This window comes from Micromys minutus (genome assembly GCF_963924665.1).
Source record: "Micromys minutus genome assembly, chromosome: 18".
Taxonomy (NCBI): Eukaryota; Metazoa; Chordata; class Mammalia; order Rodentia; family Muridae; genus Micromys; species Micromys minutus.
Window position 1 is genome coordinate 13763134 of NC_137953.1, and position 21495 is coordinate 13784628.

At 46.5% G+C, this 21495-nt stretch overlaps 1 protein-coding gene across 1 annotated transcript in view; it reads right to left on the bottom strand.

Moving 5' to 3' along the window:
* ST3GAL5 (ST3 beta-galactoside alpha-2,3-sialyltransferase 5) overlaps positions 1-21070 on the bottom strand; it is a 48574-nt gene extending 27504 nt beyond the window's left edge. The window contains exon 1 of the mRNA XM_080931926.1: positions 20961-21070. Coding sequence (XP_080788052.1) covers positions 20961-21039 — 79 coding nt within the window. The 5' untranslated portion in view covers positions 21040-21070. The remainder of the gene's footprint in view (positions 1-20960) is intronic.
* Positions 21071-21495: the final 425 nt, after the last annotated feature.

Sequence of the window (21495 nt, forward strand, 5' to 3'; positions counted from 1 at the left end):
ATAAACCCTTTTCATCTTAAGCTGACATTCGTGAAAGCTAATCCTAGCACTCAGAAATCTGAGACAGATGGATTGTCAGATCAAGGCCAGCCTCTCCTACACAGTGAGACCCTGTTTGAAACATAAGTCAACTGATACTCAAGTTTGTTCTTTTTTTTTTCTTTCTTTCTTTCTTTTTCTTTCTTTCTTCCTTCCTTCCTTTCTTTCTTTCGTTTCTTTCCCCAATACTGTAAATAATCTGTCCCTCAACTCCGCTTCTGACTAGGCAGATATTCTACCAATTGTAGACTGAGAATAGTTCATACCATAGTGTATCATTCTACTTAAAATACATTCAAATAACAGTGCCACTATTAGGAAACCTTTGCTGAAGATAATACTGAAGCCTTAAATGAGAAGTTACATCAGCCAAGACCCTAGAAAGTTTCCAAGCACAGCTGTATGGTCAGCCTAGAGGAACGGCATTTATGGGTTATTCCAGTGGAGTCTGGAAGACGAGAGGAGAACCAATCAATACACAGTCAGTGGAGGCCTGCTTCACGAGCTTGCAGAAGGAAGGAACAAGATTCATCAGGAACAGACGGCAGCCAATCGAGTGCTATTTGGCAAAGAATCTGGCTTTGCTTACCCTACTGTCCTGAGAACTGAGAGAAGCTAAACTTGAAGATAATGGTCTAACTTTTTGGCAGAACTTTCAAGGCAGAATGGCAGTACCCAGGCTGCTGCAGCTGTAGTGCACAGATCAGCAGCACTTGCAGAGGCTGGGAGAGTACTGAAGGGTTTCCTCAGGGTTAGCACATCTGATACATGTAAGGTCCAATGACAGAGGATGACATGGATAGCCGGCCACTACAGGGCAGGGTCTGATGGGTCCCTACAGAGAGGTCATGGTGAAGCCTTAGTTTTCATGGAGACTCAAGGATACTGAAGATGTCAGGTCAAGAAGAGCTGCAGGTATGTAGCTATGTAGCATAGCTGGCCTAGAAAGAATCTGCATGTGCTGAGGTAGCAGAGCTGGAGATGCAGGTATATCCCAGTCCATGGGAGCCTGGAAGAGTTCATCCTGAGCTCTAGATGGTGGACATGGAGCTGTAGGGTTTGGTATTTACCCTGCTGATTTTGAATTTGTTTTGGTGGGACTGTTTTATGCCATCCTCCTATTTTGAGATGGGAATGTTTATTTTGTCCCAATATATAGCTTGACTTTTTAAAAATATATATATTTTATAGAAGTCATTGTGAAGACCTTGTATTTCTTAAAGAGTTGGGATTTTTTAAAAAAGATATTGGAGTTGTTTAGGTTGGACAAGTTTATGAGATTAACATGAGACTTTGTGGACCAGGGATGGAAGGTTATGGCTTAGAAATGATGTACTGCCATGTCAAGCTGATAAGGGATGGTTAGGTGAGGTTAGATGGGCTGCGGGCACAGCAGACAGGCTGAAATGCACAGGAGTGGAGAACGCTAGCTGAGCACACGCACGAATTTGTTTTTCTCTGCTCTGACCACTGTACACTGTGGACAACAGTCCTGAGTTCACCATTGTGACTTCCTGCAATGACAACCGGCTGTAAACTAGAACTGTGGCTAAGATACCCCCTTTCTGGGTTGGTCGCACTGCTCAGTAGGGGAAAGGCTCTTATAAAGCATGATAACCCAGGTTCCATCACTATGGCTCACGTGGTAAAAGGAAAGAACATACTCATATATGCCACAGCAAGCACGCCCTGTTCCCTAAATGAGTAAGTAACACATATAAACTTTCCTCAGTTGCTTTTATCAGAGTGCTTTATCCCAGTAACTAAAACATAATTATAACATGAACAATTCAACGTCTGGTAGCCAGCTAAATTGGCTTATAAACTGTGGAAACACTGAGCTAGAATTACAGTCCAGTACACTCACACCCTACCTGGAGGAATTGCTTGTGTTTATATGCCCCTTCCTATGCAGACACTGCCCTGTGCACTGTGGAACATGCGATTCAGGCTTACTTACTTTTAAAAACACGATTTGTCTCATCTCCCTCACTTGAATGTAGTTTCTTCAGGTCTAGCCTGTAGTCTCTCCTGGGCTCCCTCCTGAGTGCTTGGCTCCCGAGGGCCTATGGATTAACCCTATCCCTATTCAGCTTCTAGATTACAGCCTCTGATTTGTCACTTCACTAACCACTTCACAAAAAGGCTTCTCTTCGAAGGTCTTTGAAGACACAAAAGAGGCTATGTGTTTGACAAGAAAAAAAATTCCTTTTTAAAACCCCGAGGAAGAAATGTAATGAAGCTCTTGCTGCTCTTGCAAAGGACTCCAGTTTGGTTCCCATGAGCCATGTCAAATGGCTTACAACTGCCTGTAACTGAAGCTCCAAAGGATCTGACACTTTCTTCTGACTCCTCAGGTAACTGCATATAATCTTGCATAGGTACCACACATTCACAGACACACACACACACAAAGGGAGGGAGGGAAAGGGAAAGAAAGGAAGAGAGTTGGAGGTAGGGTGTCTTAGGGTTTCATTGCTGTGAAGAGACACCATGACCAAGGCAACTCTTACAAAGGAAAACATTTCATTGGGGCTGGCTTACAGGTTCAGAGGTTCAGTCCATTGTCATCATGGTGGGAAGCATGGCAGCCTGCAGGCAGATATGGTGCTGGAGAAGGAGCTGAGAGTTCTACATCTTAATCCGAAGACAGCCAGAAGGAGACTCTCAAAGCCCAACCCCACAATGAAACACTTTCTCCAACAAGGCCACACCTATCCTAACAAGGCCAGGCCTCCTATAGTGCCACTTCCTGTGGGCCAAGCATAGTCAAACCACTACAAGGGGAGAAAGAAATCTTAAAACGGGGGAGGATGAGCTTCTAATCCATATATAGACTATTTTACCTTAAAGAAATTGAGTGAAGGCCAACTATATCATATATACCACACAAGGCAGCTGGAAACAGAAGGGAACAGGGGCATAACATCATTCTCTCTACTTCTAGAGGTTGAAAAGAGGATGCCTAAAAGTGACATTTCTGAATCAATGATGTACAAGTGAATTATTATTGACACCATATTGCTATAATTTATTATTATGATTTATATCTTTTTTTAAAATTTAAGTTACAGGAAACTTAAAAGATTACATGCAGTGGAATTCCAATTATGTGCATATTTTTTTTTGTTCTGTTTTTTTGAGACAGGGTTCACATAGCCCTGGCTGTCCTGAAACTCACTGTGTAGACCAGGCTGGTCTTACACTCTCCGAGATTCACCTGCCTCAGCCTTCTAAGTGCTAGGATTAAAGTGTGTGCCACCATGCATGCATATATATATATATATGTAAATATGTATATATGTAATATGTATATACAAATATATATAAGTAAATATATATCTATATATATAGAGAGAGAGACAGAGAGAGAGAGAGAGACAGAGAGAAAGCAAGAGAAATGAGAGAGACAGAGAGACAGAGAGTTGAAAATTACATCAGGAGACAGCTTGAAGGAAGGACTCAGTTCTCTCCTCTCTTTGCATGTGGTCAGGGCACTTGAGCTCGGGGTCACCAGGTATAGTGACAAGTGCCTTCACCCGCTGAGCCATCTTCCAGCTCCCAGTGATCTCCCTCTGAAAGGAGTGGATTTTAGGAGTACAGAGAAGCTAGTGGTCGCAAGGAGGTAGGGAATGACTGGGGTGTAGGCAGGAAACAAGTGAATGTGGGTATACAGAAGCAACGTGAGGGAACTCGAGGATTTTAAGGGTCGGCTGAGGAGGACCCAGAGAAGTGACGGACCCATGCAGAATGTCTCACTGGCTATAAGTCTCCCCAAACGTAACTTTCATGAAATTAAGAATGAACCTCTCGGTATCTAAAAGCAATAAAAAAAGGGAGTGGCAAACAGACCCTAGGGACACTTGCTGTCAGGAGAGTAGACGGGGCACCACGAAGTGGGAAGGATAAGCCTATGCCTGATCTTACCAAATCCTAAAACATCTGCTTCCCTGGTTTGCTATCTGAATTTAACTTTGCCAAGGACCTACCTGTGTGAGTAGAGGTGTTGGGAAATCCAACTCCACCTCCACTGCCTGGGGAGAACAAGGCTTGGTATAGCAGGTGGCAGTTGTATCCATGAAGGCTTAAATACTGTCACCCGTGTCAAACAGCCTTGGAGCGAGCAAACATGACTGGGGTGAGCATGTCCAGCCAAGGACCCAGAGATGACATCCAAGGGGGTAGGAGGTCTGTGAGAAACGGGTTTCACCACAGTTGAGGAATTAGCTGGCTGAACGCTACATCCACAGTGACTCTGAGATAAGGCCTGGGCACACAGCGCTGTGGTGTCACAGGTGAATGAGGAAGCTGGGGGCCGCCCTGAGTGGACCAAGAGGAAGAGGAGGCAGTGGCAGATTGACTAAGAAATGGTGAAAGGAAGGTGGTGATGAAAGAGAGTACACCAAGGATCCATGTCCCAATCACAGGGAGAAGCAGGCACGAGGGCCAGGCTTTATGGTTCAGGGTGGCGATGAACCTGACATAAGAGGTCATCAGATGCCAGGGCCCGGGAGGATGGTGGGACGTGGACTGTGGTTTGGCAGAGTGTCTGTCCTGACAGCCAGCCTTCCTCCACAGAGCCAAGGGAATCAAGCTGCGAGGGGTCCATCACATGGTACAGACGGGCTGTCCCTTTCCAGGGTCCGTACTATCAGCACCTATGGAGAATAAGAGTGCTACACTATTTTTGTGATGTCGTAAGCTTGTAGGGGAGCAAAAGAAGGATTTGGTGTGCACCTTAAACTTCCTAGGAATAACTGCACAAACGCATCTGGCTCTAGTAGACGTAGGTGGGGTGCAGCTGACCTGTGAGCTGGGCACATGAAGTTAATGAGCTCAGACCAGAGACCTAGCTACTAAGGGGGCAAGAGCAAATGCCAGAGAATGGTCAAGAAAGAATGATGCTGGGGTCAGTGCAGGCAAGAGGAAGGCAGGATGGAGGTCTGTGCTGCCTAGTTTTATAAGACTGGGCTGTAGGCAAACCTACAGGACATTTTCTTAACTAGTGACTGGTGGGGCTCATTGTAGGTGTAGCCATCCCTGGGCTGGTGGTCCTGTTCTATTTAAAAAGAAGGCTGATAAAGCCACGGCCAGCGAGCTGATAAGCAGCACTCCTCCCAAGCCTCTGCAGCAGCTCCAGGTTCCTACCCTGCCTGAGTTCTTGTCCTGCCTTCCTTGGATGGCTGTGATGACTATTCTTGTCAACTTGCCCGTTATCTGGAATTAACTAAAATTCCTAAATGGAACTTTCCTTAATTTGAAGTGGGAAGATCCACGTCTAATCTGAAGACATACCTTTAACCTAGATCTGAGGCAGGAAGACCCACCTCCAATCTGGTCCATGTCATCGGCAGAAAGCCTACATAAGGACATGGAAGAAGGAAGGTCTTGCTTTTTGCCTGTTTCCTCTTGCCTTGCTACCAAGTCTTCATTGCCCTTAGAGTCTTTGAGATTCAAGTGTATACTGAAGACCAGCTGAGACGTCCAACCTCAGGGACTGAACAAATACTGGACTCTGGGACCTTCTGTTTATAGGTAGCCATTGTTAGATCAGACCACAGCCTACGATTCTAATAAATCTCTCTCTCTCTCACACACACACACACTTTATTTATAATTTATTTACACATTTATTTATAGAGAGGATCCAGTCGGTAAATTCTGTTGTTACTCTAGAGAAGCCTGACTAATGTAACAATGCCCAGTGATATGAAAATATTCACCCTTTCTCCCCCCACGTTGCTTTTTGTTCTGATGTCTTTCCTCAAGTTATGCAGGAAAAGTTATGCTTGCCCAGGGAAAATTCAGTTTCTGCAGTAAAGAAGGAAACAGGTAGGTCTAGAGCAGATGAGGCCCTGGGGCCATTTGGATAAGGAAGACAAGAGATAAGATCCCTTCAGTGACAAAAATCCCAGTGTAGAAGAACAGTGCTCAGACTTCATTTGGGAAAAGCTACCTTGAGGAAGTTGAAGAGATGAAAAAGAAGTATTAAAGTTAAAAAAACAAAACAAAACAAACAAACAAACAAACAAAAAAAAAAACCAGCTTGGATGTGGTAGCTCACACCTGCAATCTCAGCAACTAGAGGGCAAAGGCTTACCTCAACATACCTGCTTGGAGTACAATGTGAGAATCTGGCACAAAAAAAGAGGATAAACTCTGCAGCTTTAGGGTTTAGATAGCTCTGGAATGCACATCATCTAGGTTGAGTAATTCCTGGACAATTTTTTAAATTGCCTAACCCAGGACAGGAGTAGGGGCTACCATACCCCTGAAAGGGTACATCCCCATGAAAAGGTAATTTGTCAGGTAAGTTTCACTGGTTCTGCCAATGCACACAGTAAGGACACAGAGGCAAAACTACAGCTGAGCCCCTGCTTTGGATACCAACCGTCCATGAAAGTAACATGATCTCAGGGAGAGGGAGCTGGGCAGCAGTGTCTGCACCGTGTCTGCAGCGAGCAGAGCAGTTGCTGCTGTCAGAGAACAGGCAAGACCAGCAGCAGCACTGGGGTTAGCAAGCAGGGCAGAGCTGTGATAATGGGTGCCAGTAAGTTCTAAATGAAAGTCCCTTCTATCCTCACCCCAAAGGGAGAGGCAGCTTGAAGCAATGACGGACAAAGATGCTTCCTGCTTGCTCCAAAATGGAGGCCCATGGAGGGCACCATGCTGTGTGAAATAAACTGAACACAGAAAGACAAATCCTATATGAGTATACTTACACCTACAATTAAAAAAAAAAGTCCTCAAGAATACAGATAGAGAGAATTCAATAGCAGTTACCATAGGCTGGGTTAGGGGAAGAAAACAGCATACAGTGAACAAGTTATCTAAAGTACCATGTGGGAGCTAAAGCTAATAATACCGGCTGGGTGTGGTGGCATACACCTATAACCTATACCACTGGGGAGGCTGAGACAGGAGGATTGCTGCAAGTATGAGCAGGCCTGGGGTATACACTGAGTTCAAGGCCAGCCTGGACCTGTCTCAGGAAAACCGAAATCAAAACTATTTAAAGTAGACCAGAATGTATGAGGGGCTCTTGTTAGAGAAGTGTATACAGCTGCTCCAATCACAGAGAAAGGAGCTGCAAGATGACAGGTCCATTCATTCATTTTACTACAGAGACCACTCTCCTGCCTGCGTACTGCAGAACATGTTGTAAACTATAACACCGCTCAGGAGCACACCAGTCCTGTACCTTACACATGCCTGGCTTTGGATGCTCTTGACTTCCAACTTCTCTCTCCATTCTAGAAGTCGACCTATTCTTCCATTCCCACGTTATTTCCATCCTCACACAATCTAGGTAGCTAACCACAGGCTAGCTTTAGCATTGCAAAACACACACACACACACACACACACACACACCCAGGGTGGGGGACAACTCACAACCTATAATTCACCTTTAACACAAGTTCCAAGGAATCTGATATACTCAGGCCTCCATGGGCACCTGTACAAACTTGGTGCACATAAATGCACATAGGCGAGCACAAATACACATAAAAATAAGTAATAAAAATTTGTTTTAAGTTTTAAAAATTTGATTTTCTGGGCCAACAGGATAGCTCACTATGTAAAGACACTTGCTTCTAAGCTTGAAGTCCTGTGTTAGACCAAGGCCGATATGGTGGAAAAGCAGGCTCCTGAAAGTTGTCCTCTGACCTCCAAACTCCGGCCCTGGCATTCTTGTCTACACACGTACACATACTGTTTTAATAAATAAAATGTTAATAATTTTTAAATGTCCCTAGATGTTGCCACACGTCCCTGGGGGAACAAAAGCAGCCTGGCACTGTGGAGATAGTTATCATGCATATTAATATTTCAATAGCACCTCATATAAGTCAAGAAGGGTAATCAGACTTACGAGCCAGGCTACAATAAAGGAACTAAAACTCATGACGCCTGCATTTCAATACCTAATATTCTGTGTTGGGGTTGGAATGTCCATTTTGAAGAGATCTTGGTTTATCAAGATGGTCATCAGGTCCTACCTGTCAAAGGTATACAAGACAATGAACGTGCACTGGTCTGAGCCCCTCCACAGGGACGCTGAACAAAGCAGACTAAGAGCCGGTGCGCAGCAGAGGGAGGAGAGCTCCCACTCCAGATCCAACCAAATCGTTTCGTACTTCACCTATCTCAGCCCCATGTCACCACCGGAGGGGAAACCATCCCACCCACAGCATCCTTCCTTTCCCATGACCACAGGGTGGCCAGGGCCTCATCCGACTTTCACAAGAAGCCCCCCAAACACACAAAACCACAGAAAGTGCTGATTGCTGAGGCTTCCCCCAACACCTCCCTCTATCACCTCAGCCAGACCCTATTTAGTGCCCAGAATGTGACACCTTACAGGATATGATGAGAATGTCCATTTTCAAGCAAGCTCCTGAATGTACTGTGGGCACAGCACTTTAAAAACAAATCTTCCTTTTAATCAAGTTTTCCACGGCAGAGATAAACACATGGAATAAAAAGATTTTGGCCTAAAGGCTGTCCAGATTCTACAAACTGAGCCAAGATAGAAGGGTCTGTCTTCTATGAAGAACAAAACCACCGTGCTGAGAATCTGCACCCTACTTTTGAGACCAATTAACCCTTCATCAGCCCAAGAGAGGGTTTTCAATCCACACCAATGAGATCCCTCTGATGTAAAGGGGGGAGGGGAATTACCATCACTCAACTCTCTGCTCTTTACAAGTTTAAAATACCAAGGAAATGAATTCTGAACGCTGGAATACTCTAAAAACACCCATCCTCCAAAGTGTAAATGCAACTCATGAGCACAGATTGGTGCCTCTCCAATGTCTTACCCACTACTCCCTTGGGCCCAGATTTCTTGCCTTCCTCGATTAAGACCCTTGATAAGCAGCTTTCTACCTCTCAACCTGCTCATCTGCTTTGTTGTTTGACTTACCCTCGAAGAAGAGAGCCAGACATCGGTCTATTCACCAGTGCTCCACACTGACGTAGGAGATTGCTAGGTGAGAGTTCTGTCCTTATGGTCACTGTTTGAACCCAGGAGCCTAAGAGAGTGCCACTGTACAAAAAGATCACAACAAGAACTGCTAGGCTGAAGGGACTGACCATCAGTTTGCAAATGGACCACCCTAAAAGTGCACCCAAATTCACCTGTATCCATAATCACCAAATTCAAACACAACTACCACTGCATCCATCCAACCATCCATTTTTTTTTTGTTGTTGTTGTTTTTTTTTTCAAGGCAGTGTTCCTCAAGCTCTGGCTGTCATGGAACTCACTCTGTAGACCAGCCTAACCTTAAACTCACAGACATCTGCCTGCCTCTGTCTCCCAAGTGCTGGGGTTAAAGGTTTGCACCGTTACTCCCGGCTCACTGGATATTTCTGCAGTGTCTAGTTTGTACATAAGACGCCTTGAATGTGAGATGAGGCAAGTGCAGGCAAACAAATCAGTGGCTGTCCCACATTCCAGTAGAGACAGGCCTGGAAGCAAAAGCAACTGGATCTGTGTGTTGCCGCCACCTCCCTCAGAAAACAGGGAAGAGCTGAAATGCTCAACTATTTGTCAATTTGATGTGGGCCAAGTCATGGCTGGAGTAAGTTTACTGTAAGTTGCAAAAATTAGGGTTGGGCAAAATCTTTCTATTGCTTTTCTTCCTTCCTGGGATGTTAGAATCCTCACTTGTCTGACCTTCCAAAGTGAGAACAGTAAAGTTTGGTTACTTAGATGGGCACTAAAACATTGGGGCCAAGGAGGGAGGGAAAGAAAGCAAGAGTAAATGGCAGAAGTTAAAGACCCCCAAAGAGGAAAGAGTGGGCGAGATTATTTTAAGTCCCTCCTCCACACAGAAATACAACAATGTTTACTGTGGGCTTGAGAGCAGACTGCCATGAATGGTGGGGAAGGGAATGGTTCTGGCAAGAGGGGACTGGGAAGGAAAGGAAGAAAAGAGAAACAAAAATTCGTATCACAGTCTTCCTTCCTCTGCCCACTGGAGCGCCAAGGTTTTGGAGGAACGCTGCAGAGAGAGGGGCCCATGAGCTACCCACCTATAAACCATTACAGGCCCCCAACTTGGAGATCCTCCTTTGAATCCAAGAACTGGTCCTCACCACTACCGTTCCACAGAGGAACCCAGCTGGAAGTATTAAAGTTTCCTCAAACTGGATTCTTTAATGTTAGGGGTAGGCGCAGCACAAACTGGAATCAGTCTGGAGGGGGTGGGGGTAGAAGTTTGGGGGTAGGAGTTGGGAGTGTCATCAAAGTACATTGTGTGTATGTATGAAATTCTCAAAAATTAATAGGCACATTCTGCTTTTAGAAGTGTGAGATTTCTACTGAAATGTACAGCTCAGGGTTCTCTCAAGGCATTGGGGGATGCCTTTTTTGCTTTGTGGGTCTTGTTTTAAGACAGTGTCTTCCCCATTACTCCAGAATGACTTCAAATTCAGGATCCTTCAGCTCAGTCTCCTGAGTGCCGGGATCACAAATATATGTCACAACACCAACGGGCAGAGCCACATGACAAATATGTGGCTTGTCTCTTATCTGCTATCAAGGACTGGACCACAGCATCTTACAGTGCACAGATGTGTGTTTGGGTTTAAATACACGTCAAAGTCTGCATGGGAAACTTCTCTCACAGGACTGTGGTAAGTCTAGTTCAAATCAGGAAATGGGGAGTAGGGGTGGTCAGAGCTGGTTGACCAGATGCCGCGGAGGCCAGCCACAAACCAGAAAGCCTCTTAGAACAGCAGCAATAGCGGGCATAGCAGAAAGAGCTCTGAGGCCCACGGAGACCAGGTCTTCATCCTGTTCCCTGCAGAGGTCAGGAGGGACAGATGCTGAGCTGAGGAACACTCAACAATACAGGACATGAGCAGCGGTGGCCACACAAGATGCAGCCACGCCACAGTTTCTGTGTCCGCAGTGTCACACTGTGAGCTGCAGAGATGTCCACTTTGCTTTCTGAAGCAATTTTACACTTAGAGAAAGACTGCAAGAACAACATAAGGAATTCTCATCTATCCTTCACCCAGGTAACCGCATCCCACGGTTAAAATGTGTGCTGCCTTCTATTAGTATATAATATGCATAATTTATTTAAATCCCTGAAAGAAAACTGTAGGCACCGTCACACCCTAAATATTTTATTTTCCTAGAAATGAATGCATTCCTTATACGAGCACAGCATAATGTTCAATGTGAGGGCTTGGACACTGAGTCAAACTAGAGTCTAATACAGAGGTCTCGGGAAGATTTATCTAGTCATTTCAAGTGATAGCTTTCGAACAAAACCAGAAACAAACAAACAAAAATCTTTTTTCCTTTTCGAAGATCCAGGATCACATATGAGGCCTAATGTCATGTCCCTTTGTCTTCCTTTAATCTAAAACAGCTCAATTATCTCTTGTGACCCTGACATTTTTTGAAAAGTACAGGCCAAGTGTTTTGCAGAATGTTCCCTAGATGGAATTCATCTGATGTTTCTTCATGATTAGATCGAGTTATGCACTGGGGCCAGAGCAGCACAGTGGGAGGCTGTGCTTTGCTCTCAGCATTTTCTCAGGAGGCGCACAGTGTCCATCCAGCCTGGCGACATCTCACATGAACAGTTGGTGAGGGTGGCGTAAGTCAGTTGCTATTTTCTCTTTGTGAACTAATAAGCAACTTGGTGGGAAATACCCAGCGTCTTGCTACCTTCCTATTGCAATGGACCAAGGCAACTCATTTTTCTTAAAAAAAAAAAAAAAAAAAAAAAAAAAAACTCTTTAATTGCTTATAATGGCCATCATAGTAGGAAGTATGGTAGCAGACAGGCATGGTGCTGGAGCAGTGGTTGAGAGCTTACATCCTGGTCCTCAAGTTGAAAGCAGAGTGAAAGAAACTGGGCCTGGCATGGACTTTGGGAATTTCCGGCCTATCCCTAGCAACTTATCTCCTCTAAGAAGGCCATAGCTCCCAATCCTTCCTAAACAATTCCACTCACCAGGGACAACAAAGCAAGCATTCAAATATATGAGCCTTGGGGGTGGTGTGTGTGTGGGGGGAAGTTCTCATTCTTACCACCACACCTAGGAACTAAGTAAAACTCCTGTTTCTTCATCAGATCTGCTTGTTTCTGTAGTCACTGGTAAAGAAAAGGATAGGTTTTAAGTTAGGTAAGTTAGCACCTCAGGAATAAAGCCTGTCAGAACAGAGTTGGAGTAAATGAATTAGCAGCTGGGTTTCCTCCCACATTTACTTCACAGAACCTCAACCCATGCTCACTCTTCGCCTGTAGGGAAACTAGGTAGGAGCTGGAGAGATGGCTCGGCGGTTAAGAGCACTTGTTGCTCTTGTAGAGGATGCAAGTTCAGTTTTCAGAACCCCTACAGCGGCTCACAACCATCTTTAACTCCAGTTCCAGGAGATCTGATGCCTTCTTCTGGCTTCTGTGAGGAGCAGGCATTCCCACGGCACACATACATACACATGGGCAAATACTCGTGCACATAAGATAGAATTTAAAAATCTATAAAATAAAGGAAACTACATCTTCTCTAGATAGGACCTGTGACTGTACTAGCTGTCGCTTATCTATTAGAGACTTCCTGAGAAATCCAGAAGCAAGAACAGATGCCCAACCCAGAGAGCTGATGCCTAATCACACCAATGCCTGTTTTTGCTTCGTGTTTACTTGTTTATGTCTTTAACTGAGAATGCTGAGGGGGCTCTATTCTGTGATTCTGCCTCCTCGTCTATAATGGTGGTTAGAGACTCTAATTTGCTTTATCTAGGAAATATTTCAAGAGGCCAGAAAAGGACTTAAGGCGTCTCTATTTTTTTTTTTTTTTTGTCTTATGCTTCCCGTTTTGTGTTTTTGTTAAGCTGGACGGCCAGCCTCCTGCCCTGACCCATCAACTACATAGAGGTCACCAGACTGCAGCGGTACCCGGTTTTTATGTAGGTGCTCCATATCTGAACTCAGGCCCTCACACTTCCACAATAAGCTGTTTTCGTCCTCGAGCTAACTCCCCAGCCTTGAACTCTTGTTTTTACAAAGTTAGAAACTTCAGAGAATAACAGTGGAAAGTAGAAAGAGGTCCTACCACGCAGGGTGCCATTGCTAACACTCTTCTTATCTATATCCTGTCCGCCTTATATCATATGTATTCGACACAAACAGGGTTGAGCCGTCTACATTAGCCTTCTCTGACCTCAGTTCCACTGGGGATGAAGCCCTACAACAAAGGGCTGGAATTTTGTCAATTGTCCCAAGGATGGTCAGACAACTAGAATCCTTCCAGAGCATAAAAGAGAAGTTAATGTATAGCAAAGGCTGTCGTTGGATATTAGGGCAGCCTCATATAGCCTTGGTTGGGAAGGGCTGGTCAACACTGGTATGGAATTTGCTTTGTTCTCTTAACAATTCTCCCTATACCTCAGTTTTGCTTTTTCTTTCTTTCTTTCTTTCTTTCTTTCTTTCTTTCTTTCTTTCTTTTTTTCTTTCTTTCTTTCCTTTCTTTCTTTCTTTCTTCCTTCCTTTTTCTTTCTTTCTTCCTTTTTTACTAAAAAACCTTAAATCAAATATAATCTTCCTACCTCAGGCTCCCTGGGTTACAAGCATAAACAACCATGCCCAGATTTATAATCCTATAAGTAAACATTTAATAAACAAGTATTACACACCAGGATCTGAGGTAGAAAAATAAATAGTGCAATCCCTTTCCTCTATGAATATGACCAAAACTTCTCAAATATCCAAAGCACCAACAATGAGATCATGAACCTGATGGGTAAGGAGCCACAAGTCCATCAGAGAAAATGAGGGAGGCCTTCCAGGGAACATGATGAGCCAGTAGGCGCAGTGGGTGTGCCGGGGTAAGAAGGGTTTCACAGTGGGTTCCAGATGAAAAAAGAACATGTCCAGAGGTGTGCTGAGGCTTGATCCCAGGGGACCTACAGGACAGTGGTCAGAAGTCTCAACTAAGCAGGACATCCATTCAGTGGTTCTATACAGGACAATGGTGAGCACAACCTGGGCAGGAACCAAGGTCACTGAGCTTGTGATGGTTTGAATGAAAATCCAGCATTAGATGTGGCCTTGCTGAAGAAAACGTGTCAGGGTGAGGCTTTGAGCTTTCAGATGCTCACACCTGGTCCAGTGTCACCCCTTCTGATGCCTACCAACGCTCCTCCAGCGCCACATCTGCCTGCATGCTGTCATGCTTCCTGCCATGATGAAACCATAAGCCAGCCCCGGTTAAATGTCCTTTATAAGAGGTTATAATGGTATGTCTTCACAGCAATAGAAACACTAATTTAAACATTTATGTTTCATAGTTTCATACATTTATATAATGAATTTTAGTCATTTCTATACCTATTCTTCCTTCTTCTCAACAAATCCCCCTCATATCTTCAGGTCCTCTCTGGTGTGCAGTCCACTGAGTTTAATTAGTGTTTCTTATCCCAGTAAAGGCAGCTATGCCACTGAAGAAAAACAACATCCCTTCTCCAACAACTTTTAATTGCCAGTAGTCTCTCAGGGGAGGGGTTATAAAATGTTGAGGGGCCCAATCTTATTCCACAAAAGATTTTAAGCCAGCATTTGGGCAGGCTCCCAAACACGCTTCCAGGTTTAATCATACGTGGACTGCGTATCTGAACCTACTTGCAAGAAGCAACACAGGCTCAGCCTTTGCTTCAGAGGGTCTTACAATCCCACCCAAAACAACAAGCAACAAACAAAAAATAAAGGCAGAGAAATGGACCAGTACATCCATCGCCAGCATCATTACCCCAGGGTGGTCACTCTTACTGGGTCCTATACTGGACACTAAGGCGAAGTGCTTCAGGATGTTTTAGAATGTCTAAATAGGAACTGCAGGGGACTGGGTGGGGGTGGGGGCAGATGTCGCTAGTGTAGTGACAGCAGGTCCTGCCTGGCTGGAGATGTCTGTCCATTCCAGGAGGAACAAATATGCTGAGGCTGGTGGAGACATGAGCAGTCCCTAGCTACCATGGGTGCTGAAATTATACTTGGGGGAGGAAGAGGGATTTTTCTAAGTGGAACTGGGTATTGAAGAAGCCTCTCTTGAGGCTGGACTAGAGATGAAGACATCCCCTCATGAGGCAGTATGAGCTAGAAGGCGACCATGGAGCCCCAGATATCATCACTTCTGACAGGGTGTCTTCTGAGGGATCGGAATACATTATTTGCTGCAAAGACATGGGGACAGTAGCCTCATCTACTACCTCCAAGCCTAGGTCTGAATCCTAGCTCTGCCCTCTGGAACTTTTTAGCTTAATACCCTCCTTTATAAACTGGGAGGGATACTGGTACCACGCTCGCAGCGCTATGGTCAAACCAAATGAGCTGTCTATGTAACAGTTCTGCACCAGGGGAGGACAGACTGAGAAGACTACTCATGCTTCACAGGATAGGGAGTGGAGAGCAGGCTTTGAAGACTGAGGATGACTAACTGACTATAAAATATTCATTAGTGAATTACCATAGGGTTAGAAGCTGCTTCTCGGAGCATGTGAGTTTGGAAGTCGGTATCTAATGATTTTGTTTTCATTTTGTTATATCTTTATTATGTGTGTGTGTGTAGGTGTGTGTGTGTGTGAGAGAGAGAGAGAGAGAGAGAGAGAGAGAGAGAGAGAGAGAGAGAGAGAGACAGAGAGAGAGAGAGAAAGAGAGAGAGAGAGTGAGAGAAAGTGTGTGTGTATCTGTGTGGGTGCACACACGCCATGGTGAACAAGTGGAGATCACGCATGTTGAGAGCTCTTTTTCTGAGTTCCCTCCTTCCAGCATGTGGGTCCTGGCTATCACACTCAGGTTGTCAGACTTGGCAGCGGAAGCCTTTGCCCACTGAGCCAACTTGCCAGCCATTATTATTACTTTGTAATTTTGTGGGTACGTGCATGAGTGCAGATACCCACAGATGCTGGCAGAGGGCACTGCGTAACCCATAGCTAGAGTTACAGGCAGTTGTGAGCTGCCTGACTCAGACACTGGGAATGGAACTCTAGTTCTCTCTAAAAGCAGCAAGCTCTCTTGCCATGAAGCCATCTCTAGTCCTTTGCCAGTTTCTTTTTAGCCTTGGTACAGGGAGGAGACTAGAAAAATTTAAATTGCAGGTAAGGCTCAGGTTGTTTCCACTAGAGAACACCCAACCAGAAGGAACAGAGAGATAAAGATGGCCGCAGCCCGTGCCAGAGGATAACCTCCGCTGACTGAGATCGAGACTACAGAAAACGGCAAGCAAATAGAAGGGAAGACCAGAAGCCACTTGGTCCTCTTGAACTTCTAGCTTGCCTGCCAGTCTAGATAAAGAGAAGGAGAAACACTCAGGGGTAAATAACAAGCTAAAAGAGGATGAGAAGCAGAGGCAGGAGGGGAGCAGGACAGCCAGGAGGGAGACAGCCTCTGTCTATAAACACCGGCTCTGCTTGGTTCTTGATAGACATAAGCCCGCCATTACGAAAACAATGGTCTTAGAACCCTGTGGTACCGCAGGCCTGAAATCCCAGCACTGGGGGGGGGGGGGGGGGGAGGCAGGAGCCAAAATTCAAGGCCAGACTGGGTTTTACCAGCCCTTACCTGAAAGCAAGCAAGCAAGCAAGCAAACAAACGGAAAAACCGAACTAAAAACGTAAGTAAATATGCAAGTAAATAATTTTAAAAGTGGCTTCAACGTTTAAAATTTTAAGTATTATTCATAAAGTAGGCCTTTCACGCGACGTTTGTGGAACTTCTCAGTCCCAGTCACATGATACTAGCCCATTATAACCCCGGGTAGTATTAAGCCTGAAGGAGAAAGAGAATGCCAGAGTACCGGAGTTCGTCCACAATCTAAATTTTCACCCCTGGGCATTTCTCCCAGCTGTAACTGAAGTGTAATAAAATGCTTTCCATTGCTCAAAAACTCTGTCTTTCCCAGTAGGTAAATTAAATAGAAAGGCAGTAACTGGGTGGAGGTTTGTTTGCATTACACTGGGTGGCCAAGTAAGATCAAACTAAGCAGATGACTAAAGACAGTCTCACACATCAAGAGGATCTTGGAGCTCAGCCTGCCCTGTGCTAGGACCCAAGCAGAGCCTGAACTCTGTAGGACTGCTCTCTTCCTGAGGTCATACAGAACAGGGCCAGGCGGAAACTTCCTACTGTAAGACACCAGCACCACCGCCTGGAAACTGCTGCCTTCATTGTTGAGGATGCAGGAGCTCCCACCAAGGTTAATTCTAAGACTGGAATAAGATAGCTTTGTCTGGGGGTCCTGAAAGTGAGTAATAAACCCATAATCCTACTGCCCAGCAGATGACTCCCAGAGATGCATTCACAGACGCTTTACCAAAGCTAGGCACCAGAGCAGTTAGAGCAACACTATCTGGGGCAGACAAACACTGGAAGCTGTTTAACATTCAACAATTGACCACAGACAAGAGGTGCTAAAATCACTCCGTGACCATTGTGAGCTACAGTAGTGAACATGTCATAACCACAGGCAGCATGGTGGCGGGGGGGGGGGGGTCTCTATCGCTTAGTGCTTACAAAAGACACACAACATAGGTGTCCGTTTATGCACGGTGTGAGAGCATCAAGTCAGACCAGGGTAAATGCTAGGAGTGACTGACTGGGTCTGGCACAGGTCCTGGTATTTTCTGTTCCTTGAGCTGCTTGTGGCCCATGTTCATTATGGAAATCTGTTCCTTAATGCACTTTCGGTGCCTCTACTTTTCCCTACACACTTTTCTAACTGTGGAGGGCAGAAAAGAACGGAGTTCTCTCCTTCCACTGTGTGGGTTCTAAAAACTGAATTCAGGTCATTAATCAGCAGGCACCTTAGCCCACTGAGCCATCTCACTGGCTGTGTGTGTGTGTGTGTGTATTTATTTATATCTATCAAGACAGGCTCTCCTATACCCCAGCTGACTTTTTTTTCCCATTTTTAAAAATTAGATACTCTATGTATTTACATTTGAAATGTTATCCCCTTCCCCCATCCCGCTCCCTTCCCCCTCCCCCTACACTTGTCTTCACAAAGGTGCACTGGCTCCCAATCCCCCTCTCCACCCCAGTGCCTTGGCATTCCCCTACCTACATCGGGAAAACGTGTCCTCCCTGGACCAAAGGCCTCTTCTCACATTGATGCCAGACACTGCTCTCTTTAGCTACATATGACCCCAGCTGACCTTTAACTTGCTCTAGAGCAGCAGCTGATCCTGAACACCCTCCTGATCCTCCTGCCTCTATTTCCCAAGTGCTGAGATGAACAAACCTGCTCCAAGTACCTATACAACATTTAAACAGGAGCAAACCTCATCTGGTGTTCAAGTCAGCTAATACCAATGGATGGTGAACAGCCCTCAGTTCCTATCATCCCTGATCCTTCACACACCCCACTAATTCCCTCGATGGTTTCTCTCCCAGGAAAGCTCTAGTGCCACCGTCCAAATTTAGGGCTTCCTCGCCCACTGGGCGTGTGAATCTCACCCCCTCTGGTGGATGCCTCTGCTGACACATACCACACACCCTGATCTGGTCTTTGCAGCCTCATCTGCTATCATATAAATTCCCAGTTATTTTTATGCCACACCTTCCCAGCTAGACCAGCAATGAAGGACATGCCCTGGGAAGGTGATAACCATCCTCCTGGCTCCACAGGCAGTGCAGAATAAAGTCCTCCTCCAGAGCTAGAAAGATGTGGAGGGTGACTCTCTGCTTCCCACATGTCTTGGTTAGGGTTTCTACTGCTGTAACAGCATGACCAAAAGCAACTGGGAAGAAAGGGTTTGATGGCAGCTTACGATTCCACACGGCAGCCCATCACTGAGGGAAATAAGGACAGGAACTGAAACACCGAAGGAACCTGGAGGCAGGAACTGATGCAGAGACCATGGAGGGACACAGCTCACTGACTTGGTCCCCACAAAACTTGCTAAGCTTGCTTTCTCATACAACTCAGGACTACTAGCCCACACTGAGCTGGGCCCTCCCTAATTAGTCACTAGTGAAGAAAAAGTCTCACAGGCTTGCTTCCAGGACAATCTAGTGAGGGCATTTTTTCAGTTGATGTTTTATTTTCCCAAATGACTCCAACTTGTGTCAAGTTGACATTAAAAACTACAGGGCACACCATTTATCTCCCAAGAGACAGCTGCTATTTCTCCACTACTTTGGCTAGCCCAGTAGGGGAGCAGACGTCGAGGAGGCTAGCCAATCACAGGTGTTTCTTGAATATTTCCCTGATCATTCACCACTTAACTTATTTTGAAGACATGGGGCAATTACCAATGTATTTTAAACTGAATGAAATTTCAGAATTATCATAAATGTGTGCTTTTAGAATGTCTTGCCAAGGCTGGAGAGATGGCTCAGTGGCTAAGAGCGCTGATTGCTCTTCCAGAGGTCCTGAGTTCAACTCCCAGCAACCATGGTGGCTCACAGCCACAGTTAATATAAAAGTCAGCCTGTGCTACATGCTAAGCCTGAGTCAAAACCCAACCCAACCAACAAACCAACCAACAAAAAACAGCCATCAAAACCCCAACCATCTCAATTTCTTTTCAAGTCTCAAGGAACACACTATCAACCCCTAACTAAGAATGTCCACCTTACAGCCACAGCATCGACCACATAGCAGACATGTCAGGAGACCCAGCACCCTGGTGACAGTACTCTGGAAGTTCATAGAAACACTCTCCTGACCAAACACTAGGAAGTCAGACGATTCCCAGCCCTGCAACCGTTCTGAGGAAACCAAACTCTGCTTGTCTGGCCCTTTCATTCAACAGACATAAATCCCTCTTCAGGTAGAAGATGACTTAACAGTCATAAACCAAGGGAAGGCTTGGCCAGACACCAGAGGGCAGAGGGGGAGTGTGAGTCTCCTTCTTCTGTGAGTCTACATCCCTGAACACTTCTTGAATGAGGGAACCTGCAGCCTACCGGTCCCAGAAAAAGACACAACACACAAAACCGCCTTTTCTTCCTTTTAGGTAAATGACACCTAACTTTGCAAAGGTCATATATATATAAGTTGAGGCTGAATTGAGACGAAAAGGTATAAGAGTTTCATTTCCAAGTCAGCTAGTGATTCTGCAGAGTTCTCATCAATGACAGATTTATTTTAAATGGTTAAAACCACAAACCCATTGGCCTGGAAGAGACCCCAGCTATCGGCAGGTTAAGTCTTCCATTACGGACCTGGAGAGCAAGCTCCCCACAGGAGGATATCAGTGTCTGCCAAGGTCATCCAACTCATGTGGAGTAGGGACAGGAGCTCGCTTTGATTTCCTGGGGTCCTACCAATTGTCTACCACCCTCCCCGCAAAACAAACAAACAAAACAGCACACAAAGAAGGCATCCCCTCGTCAGGCCACAGCTTAAAATTTCCAAGAAACCCAAACGGTCGCCCCAATGTGTCTCCTCCGCAGGACTGGCCGCAGAGAGGGGACAGGGAAGGTCACCAGTGGATTTCTACCATCAGAAATCTACCCACTTTCACACAGCACGTCTACCCACATGGATACACCAGGAGGCTTCAGGAGCCACTACTGGCCCTGCACAAGGTTCCCCAAGGCAGTCACAAGAGACTCGGAATCAATTCGACTCTGCCGGCTCAGAAGGTTCCAGCAATGAATTAAAAATCCCAGAACCAAGCGACGTGGAAGAGGGCCACTCCGGCTGGACCTGCCACGCGGGGCGGGTCGTCCTTACCCGCAGCGCCGCGTCCACACCTGCGCAGGATGCGCCGGGGCGCCCATGTAGACGGTCCCGGGCCGCGACCCTCCGCCCGCGACCCCTCGCAGGCGCGTCCGGCGTCGCAGGGCTGGGGAGGAGCCGCTGGGCCTGGGGTGTGAGTGGGCGAAGGCGGATCGCCGCTGCCTGGGTTCCCTGGTGTCCGCTCTGCCGACTGGGGGCTGCGCCACGTACCTCGGCAGACAGGTGCCGCTGCTTGGCTTCGCGGCTTCTGGGGCCTCCGCGCCGCGCCGCCCGCCGCCTCCGTGCGCATGCTAGGGAGGGAGCGCTGGCAAGCCGCCAGCCCGGGGCCCCGCGCCCCAGCCCGCCCCCGGCGCCGCGCTAGCGCCCATTCAGCCCCGGACAAGTCCGCTCCCCCGCGCAGATGCTGAGGGGAGTGGGGGTAGGCGGGGGCGGGGTCGCGCGTCACGAGGATGCGGGAGGCCAATCAGAGTGCGCCGAGGCCCCGCCTCCGAGCGGGCTGTTTTTTCCCCCCCCCTCCCCTCCCCTCGGACCGCTGGTGCGAGGGGGAGGTGGGCGCCGTGAGCCAAGACGTGGCTGGGGTCGCCAGGCAGCCTAGGACAAGGGTGCCCCGCGTTTGGGGAGATCTCTCCAACTCTCTCCAGGCTTGCGCGAGATTAGATGGTGGAAGGCGCACCGGGGAATCTAAGGTGGCTGTGGATCGGTTATAGGCTTAGACTGAGCATCCAATTAGGAATCGGAGCCGGGG